Source organism: Arachis stenosperma, chromosome 5 (genome assembly GCF_014773155.1).
Source record: "Arachis stenosperma cultivar V10309 chromosome 5, arast.V10309.gnm1.PFL2, whole genome shotgun sequence".
NCBI classification, from domain to species: Eukaryota; Viridiplantae; Streptophyta; class Magnoliopsida; order Fabales; family Fabaceae; genus Arachis; species Arachis stenosperma.
In genome coordinates this window covers 19536564-19544794 of record NC_080381.1, presented here as the reverse complement: position 1 = coordinate 19544794, position 8231 = coordinate 19536564, and the positions used below count along the sequence as shown (strand labels likewise).

Here is an 8231-nt window from a genome sequence, read left to right as displayed (position 1 = left end):
GGAAACAGGTTAGGGGACGGGACTATTGGGGATGGATTAAGTCTGTCAAGAATATATAATAATATTTACTGATGAAAGAATTTAATAAAACCTAACGCAAAAGCCAAGAATAAAATCTAGTCAAAAAAACAATAAATAATAGTCTAGAATATATAACAATATTTACTAATAAATGAATTGAATAAAATCTAACGCAAAACCACTTGCGTCGTTCTTCTTCTTGCATGTTCGTACGCTTTGTAGATCGTAAGTTTCTCTCTTCTTCATTTTCTTTTTTTAAATGCTAAAAAGGAAATGAAAAACTAAAAGAAAAAATAAACATGCCAAGAACTACCACAAGTTCTTATTCTATTACCACCGAAACAAATAGGCGACATTCAAGTCATGGTAGTTTGAAAAAGTCTTTTCGAGATATTTATCATTATTCTCTCTTCTTTTTATTTGAGTCTCTTAATTAGATTTCAAAATTATTCTTGTATTAGAAATATTAAATATTCATAATTCTAAAATAAGTATGAACATTTTTTGAATGATATTAAGTAATTTTAAAATTTAATAACAATCTTAAAAATTTTTTTGGATTTAAATACTATTCAGACTTCTTCCGTTAATTGCTAGGCAGAAGCAATTATTTTTCTGATACCACATATTAGTTATTTTATAAAATCAGTAATTTACATACATTTAGCCATTGTCATATATATTTAATTTAAATTTGAGACTTCTAATTCTTAAACCATTAAATTAGGATGAAACGAGTGTCTGTTATTGGTTATTAGAATTAAAAATCTAAATTATATTTTGTGAATAGCCATATTTTAAAAAATTAATCAACTGCCAATATAATTAATTGATAAAATTTTTTAATAATTACAATATTACTCAGACTAATATCTATATTACAAATAAGATTACAAATACAATAAAATCCTACCAAAATCTCCATCAGCTTTCAGCTCCTCCTATCACATTTCTTTGTTCTTTCAAAACTATATATGTATCCTTCATTCTTCAATGACAAAGAATTGAAGAGCTCACTGGTCATTAATCAAGAGCTCTATTCGTAGCCCCATTTCCCACCTAGAATAATTTATTCATCCAAAAAATAACACTTGGCATAAACGGAAGTACGAGATTCCCTAGTTTTGTTACTAAACGGCTAAATTTCGAGACTTACTCTTTTGGAGATTAATATTATAATAATAATGATATCATCAGAGACAAATAAATATTCTCTAGTTTTGCAAGGATTTAATTCATAGCGCTAATATTTTGCAATTTATGTTCATAGCTTGCAACTAGAAAATTTTTGAGAAAAATTAAGATCACTTTCTATTTTGTTGAGTTTAAATTTAGTGGTGAAAACAGGTCAAGTTAAGTTAGGCTTTGCTCTTAACAGATCTGGCTTGTCATGTAATTGATTGGCTTGAACTTGATTGTCTGCTATAAATTTTTTTTTAAAGTACTAAGTCTGATATGTTATTTAATCTGGCCTGGGCCTGAAGCCTGTTAAAAGGCCTGCTAATTTTTTTTTACAAAAATAAAAATATTATTTAAAAAAAATTTTTTTAATAAATATATTTATATGTAAAATGTCATATTTAATATTTATAAAAATTTTTAAACTTTAAAGTATTTAAAATATATAAAATTATTTATAATTAAATATAATAAATTTAAAATATTTCATAATTTTGTCAATAATAAAAAAATTATTTATATATGTAATTATGTATTAAAAGACACAGGTAGATCTGACAAGCTAATAAGACTAATTAGTGAACTTGGACCTGGCCTATTAATATAATAAAACTTTTATAATAGTTTGAACCTGTGCTTATTTTATAACAGGCCAAGTTGTAGGTTGCCTCGTCTTTTTCTACCCTTAAGTTGAATAAATAATAACAATATTTAATGATGACAAACATATTGATGGTTGAGTTAAATGCTTATTGGGGTTTGATTCTTTTATAAGTGGTTGCACTGTTGTAGACCCAAAGTCCTGGGACAACCCAATAAATTACAAATTGAATAATAATTCCGCAAGTGGATCATTTAGCTAATCCAGTCCATTGTCATTTAAGGAAAAAAAAAAGCAACCTTCAGCTGGTGATGCTATGTTGCTTTGGGTAAGGCAGTGAGGAGAAAGAAAATGATCACTTTCTCACTAATCATCAAAGAAAAAAAAGTGTTTCACTTTTTCATTAAACACAAAAGGAGAAGAAAGGAAAACAAATCAATGAATCTGGGTCAAATCAAAATCAATATGCACAATTTAAGCATAATTAGAAGAAAAAAATGTAATTTGTTTTCATTAACATGTAAGTCAATTGCTTGCTGATTTTTCCTTTCTTCTGCACAACCATTTCGAGTAAATTGGAAAAAATAATGGCTACTTTACTCTGCTTTGAATCAACGGCTAATATTGAAACTTGGGGCCAAAGCACAAGGTTTATCATTTTGATTTATCAAACCCATTGAAGATCTGTTTTCAAGAAAGTTGCATTGATCAACTCTGATTCAAAATTCCTGACTTTCTGGTCTGATTGAAGAAAAGAAAGGAGGACTTTAGCTAGCTCAAGATTCAAGGAGCTGACTTTGGAAAACAAACCCAAGCAGAGGAAACATAACTCATACAAAAAGGAAAATTAACTTCATTTCTGTTCAAGAAGAGAGAACCCGAGAGAAGAGAAGAGAGAAACCTCACAAATCTAAGTTTGAAGTATTGGAAGTATTGTATCTACACAAAAAGAAGCATTCTGCCAAGATGAATATCTACATTTGAGAGTTCAAAATCTGGGTTCAATATATAGAATTTGAGCTGTTCAACATCATCTCTTTCATGGTTTATCATTAATTATTCTGTTTGTATGTTGTATCTTTCTTTGTTTCTATTCAGTGGTAAAAGGCATTCAAGTGAGACATTAACAAAAAGTCATTGAGAGAAAAGGCAAAAAGAAGAACTTAGATAGAAAAATCAAGATTTATTTTTTTGTCTCTTTTGATTTTATTTCTGTTTTGTATCTTGTATCTGAGGTATCCCTTACTAAGTTAGGTAAGCACTTAGTGTGTTGAAAGTCTAAGAAGTTGCGTAGCCAAGTCAAGCTTATGTTGAAGTTTGGGTTGTTCCTGATAGGATTAGGTTGAATACTTGAAAATTGGTGTATATAAAACTTGAAAAAATAGAAAAAATTCTACCATTATTGTGATAAAAACTGGATGTAGATTGCATTGCATAAGGCAGCTGAACTAGGATAATACATGGCTGTGCATCTTCTTCTTCCTTATTCTAATTCTATTTTTCACTATTTATGAGACAAAATAAAATTATCTCCTACATAATCAAACTCACAGACTAAACAGAAGCGAAGTTTCAATTTTTGGTTTGCGGTCTTATTGATCAAGATTAAAAGAAAACCATAGATTCAACTCCCATTCTCTAAGCAATCAAGAACCTTCATGTTTATATTCTTAAGTTTTCTGTTTTTATGGCTAGGACTAATAAGATCACTTTCTTGTTTTAACAAGCCAACAAGGAGTTCAATTTAATGCAGAGAATGGTAAATGGTAAAATGGCAAGAATGAAAAAAAGCAGCACAAAAACGATAGCTCTAACAATTAATGCCCCCATGTAGCACTTTTGTTTTAGTTGGACACTTTAATCCTCTAATTCAGGCTTACACAACTATCATATAAAACACCACCTATATAGAACACAACAACTAATTCACCATGCCAAGTTTATCTTAGAAAACTGAGTTTAACATGTATATACACGAAGATCTTGGTGAAGAATGAAAGGTACTGGACCAATCATGTGAACTGCCGTCTCACATATGTGTCCTCGTGTACAAACACAGGATCTTGACTGGTCTGCGGCGGGAACTGTGGTTGTCCCATTGCTATACCACCTTGATTAGGATATGATGAGTTACCCCAAGGGCTTTCGGCACTCTTTCCGGTTGTCAAGGTAAGGTAATAGGCGATACCCGATGCAACACTTACAAGGGATAAGATTGCAGCAGCCGAAAATACACCGGGTTTAACAACATAGCAGTAGTAGTTGCCAAAGTACATGCTCTCTTCACCATGTTGATCATTAAGGGCAGCACCAGTCAGTAACAGGAGGAATGCAATAACGAATGTGAACCTGTTGAAACAGATATTTTAACCACATAAGCATACCTGATCGACATAAGTATAACTTACAAAACTTAGCACCCAACAAGTTTGTTTGCAGCTCAGTTGGAACATTCCTAAGTTTTCAGGACATATGTGAGATCCAAATCTCCATCAAATGCCTTGCCAGCATCCGGTTCTATTATAGAAAAACCTAGTCTATCACTGTACAGAAAACTTGGGTTTTGATGTACAAAAGAAGAACAAATTGCACTTATGATTCACTACAAGCTTGAAAGGATGGAGAGGGAAAAACTACAAAACTCAAATCAAATAATACCTTCACAAGTACATATCATTTCTGCTAATTGACATGACTAGTATCAATTATGCATGCATTTTTAGCACATACAATACACAAACAAGATGCATTTTTTTAATATTCAAGTTAAGCTTGGGTATCTCATTCACATTCACATTCACAACATCAGAACATTTTCTAGAACATTACAGAGATTCCTAAAAGAAGTCCAATGACAGCAGCAGACTTAGAGTTAAAGAACTAAAAAGTGAATTCATCAGCATACCATGAGAGAACAAAGCAGAGAACTACACATCTCCAATTGGCATCTGAGATTGCAGGGGATCTTCTGCAACAGCAACACCCATTTGCAACAGTCAATATTATCTGTGCTATGATAAGAGCCAGCACTGAAGTTAAACCAAGTGGCAAAGCTGGTGTTCGGGGATATTCACATTGAATAGCAGTAACAAACTGAACTTGAGAAGCCTGCAAAGCAAAAAACAAACCTCTCTTATTATTATTACTTCAAAACCTATCCTGCCAGCAAAAATCCCTAGCTAGGATCCTATATGGTACGAAAAAGGAGAAAGAAAAAGAGGGATCTGACCCTGATCCTGGTAGCCTCAGCAGCGAAAGCAGTGGCAGCAGATAAGAGGCCCAAGATGGCGACGACGGAGCAAACCGCCACAAGCTTCCACTTCACCATGCTTCCTTTCTGGGGATGCGGGCTTTGTGCGAGTGTGTTTGTGTGGGGTTAAGTAAAGTATAAACAAGAATGAGAAGATGTGGAAGTTGATGGGGAAAGTGGATAGTGACTTGGACTGTGACCAAGCTAAGTGTTAACAGAGAGAGGAAGTTTGTATTTATTATTTAGAATAGAAAAAGTATATCGAGAATATTTTTATTAAAATTTAGTTAATATTTAATTAATAAAAAAATAAATAATTTTATATTATTAGATATAATTTTATATAATTAAAAATATTAATAATAGTTAATTAATAATTATAAATTATAAAATTTGTTAATTTTTTAATATTTTTTTTGGAATAGTAAAAATGATAAATATTTTTAAAATTTATTATTTTAATTGTTAATTTATTTTTTTAATTTAATAATATATTTTATTTTATATTTTAAATATTAATAATTAATTGATGGTCAAAAATAATAAATTTTAATATTTTTTAAAAAATATTATATATAAATTTTTTTATCAATTAATCTAATTAAATTAGTCTAACATCAATAAAAATTATTTTTATTACCTTTATTTATTCATTTAAATTTTATTATTAAACTTAATTGAATTTGATTTACTGGAGAACTTATACGTGCAACGTTTTTCTTCAATGTTGATTGAGGATTTGAGGGAATAAGAATGCCACTTAATAAATACACACCTGTCTTGATAAAGCAACTTCCTAATGCCGATATTTAAGTTTTAATGCACGTCACGTAACCTTATTTGTAATAAACTCCGTCAGCTTTGAGCTCGACAGCTCCTCTTATCATATTTCTTTTTCTTTAATTTTATTTTTTATTATTTAATTTATATAAAAATTATTAAAAATCCTAATTCATATTTCTAACTATTTTTTAATTTTTATTTAAAAATAGCTTTATATTTTTATTTATTTTTAATATTTTAAAAATATATATTTAAATTCTTATTATTTAAGTATTAGAAAAATAAATTAGATCTTTTAATCATTATTCATATTTTATTATTCTAAAATAATACTTGATATGGCAGTTACAAATACAAGTTATAACTCAGTATCATGTATTATAGCTCGGCTTAACGAGCTATAACTTGACCAAACGATACCCACGATCCTAACGTTCGACTAAACGGCACAATGATCAGATACGTTACAAATCTTTTCCAAACTGAACTAATTGTTCGAAATGTAACCAACAAAAACCTCGCCCTATATAAAAACAAGGTAAAGTATTTCTTCGGATATGATTAAAACACAATACTAATTTAAATATTGGAGTGCCTTTGCAAGTACAGACCCTCTTTTCATTGTTCACAAGTCACACTTTACTAGAGAAAAAGCTTGGACTAACAAAACCTATAATTCGGCATTGAAGGCCGATAGCTCGGCAATCATCTATCACTGAGAGCCGACTTATCTTCCAGAACGTACAGGCAAGAACAATACTATTTGTAGATTTTATTTCTTAATAAATATTTGACTAATTAATTTAAATAATAAGGTAGATATACTTTATTTACAAATCATATTAACTAAGATTGATACACAATAAAAAAAAGACATAACTAGATTTATTAAAATGATTAAGAATTAGTAGGATTTTAATTATTAAATGTTAATCTTTCTATAATTTCAAAAAATATACTTTTTAAAATATTCCAAAATTAGAGCGGTATGCATATTGATACCAAAACGCATTATGTCAATATTTTTTTTTTTTTACTAGAAAGCTACTTGATGTAAAATAATATAATATATTATACATATAGATTTTTTTTTCTTAATGGATATTTGACTAATTAATTTAAACAATGAGATATACATATTTTATTTGCAAATCATATTAATTAAAGTTGATACACAATAAAAGAGAAATATAAATTAAACTTATTAGAACGATTGATAATTAGTAGAATTTTAGTCATTAAATATTAAGGATTAAGTACTTTTTTCGTCCTTAAGGTTTGAGGTAAAAATTAAAATTGTCTCTAACTTTTTTTATATTAAAATCATCCTCAACATTATAAAACGTTATAAAATCGTCATTTTCTACTTTAATTTTATTATATTGACCAAATTACCTTTAATACTTAATAAAAATAATATTAAAAATAAAAACAAAAAATAAAAACAAAACAACAAAAAATAAAAACAAAACAACATCCCCCCAAAAAAAAACCCCACCCCTTCTCTATATCTCTTTAGTTTTTGGCCTCCCATCGCCTTCTTCTTATCCTTCTTCCAACCTCTCTCTTCGGTATCCATCCCAACCACGATCCCAATTCTTCTTCTCTCTCTTTCTGCCACCATATCATCTCTGCCCCGCCCCTTTTTCCACCTTCTTCTTGTGATTTTAAAGCTAAGTTGGTTGTGGGTGTGGATGGATGCAGTATTCAAGTATGAAGCTCCAAATGCGACGAACCCTTTCCAACACAGCGTGTACTTGTTTCCAAATTTGTGGAGCTTCATGAAGTGCGATATTAAGAAGGCAAAGAGGGTGGCTAAAGCAACGCAAGGAGGAGGAGAAGGATTCAAGTTCGTGTTGAACAAGTGGCAGCCTTACTACTTTGCATGCAGTGAGAAAAATGGCTTTCATTGCAGCAATGGTCTCACGAAGGTTGCTGTTTTCCCAATGATTCGCTCATTCTAGTCTTCTTCGTAATTATCAAATTCTTACCTTATTATATCTTCAACATGCATTAACTTAAATAAAGCGAGTTTAATTTATTCTTGCATTGTGGTCTGTTTTAGATTTTATATATTTGTTATGTGATTCTCATGACCAAGATATATGTACTAGTGGTATTGATGAGAAATTTGCTTGTAATAATAAAAACAAGAAATTTGCAATTTTTATTTTAGTACATAGTTTGTGCGTGGAAGATTTTTTGTTGTTACTGTTGTTAATGGTAAGGATTTGGAGGATTTTTGGTTTAAGGAAGGAAGAAGAATTGGAGTTTAGGGAAGGAGAACGGAATGGGGAAGAAACAGGAAAGTGTTGTTGAATTTAGTTTGTGGGTGAAAGATTTTTAGTTGTTAGTTGTTACTGTTGTTAATGGTAAGGGTGTGGAGGATTTTTGGTT

General features: G+C 30.0%; 1 protein-coding gene across 1 annotated transcript; it reads right to left on the bottom strand.

The window, feature by feature from the left end:
* Positions 1-3534: 3534 nt before the first annotated feature.
* Positions 3535-5245, bottom strand: LOC130982418 (protein MODIFYING WALL LIGNIN-2-like). Its single transcript, XM_057906420.1, has 3 exons — positions 5031-5245; positions 4707-4909; positions 3535-4150 (listed from the first exon to the last, which is right to left on the bottom strand). Exons 1-3 carry the CDS (start codon positions 5127-5129, stop codon positions 3814-3816), a joined length of 639 nt encoding a protein of 212 aa, XP_057762403.1. The 5' UTR covers positions 5130-5245; the 3' UTR covers positions 3535-3813.
* Between the last annotated feature and the right edge of the window lie 2986 nt (positions 5246-8231).

Coding starts and splice junctions, on each gene's coding strand:
- LOC130982418 (XM_057906420.1), bottom strand. CDS start 5,129: ATGGTGAAGTGGAAGCTTGTGGCGGTTTGCTCCGTCGTCGCCATCTTG. Junction 4,910..5,030: donor CTGAGGCTACCAGGATCAGG/GTCAGATCCCTC, acceptor TTTGCTTTGCAG/GCTTCTCAAGTTCAGTTTGT. Junction 4,151..4,706: donor CTCTGCTTTGTTCTCTCATG/GTATGCTGATGA, acceptor CTGTTTCAACAG/GTTCACATTCGTTATTGCAT.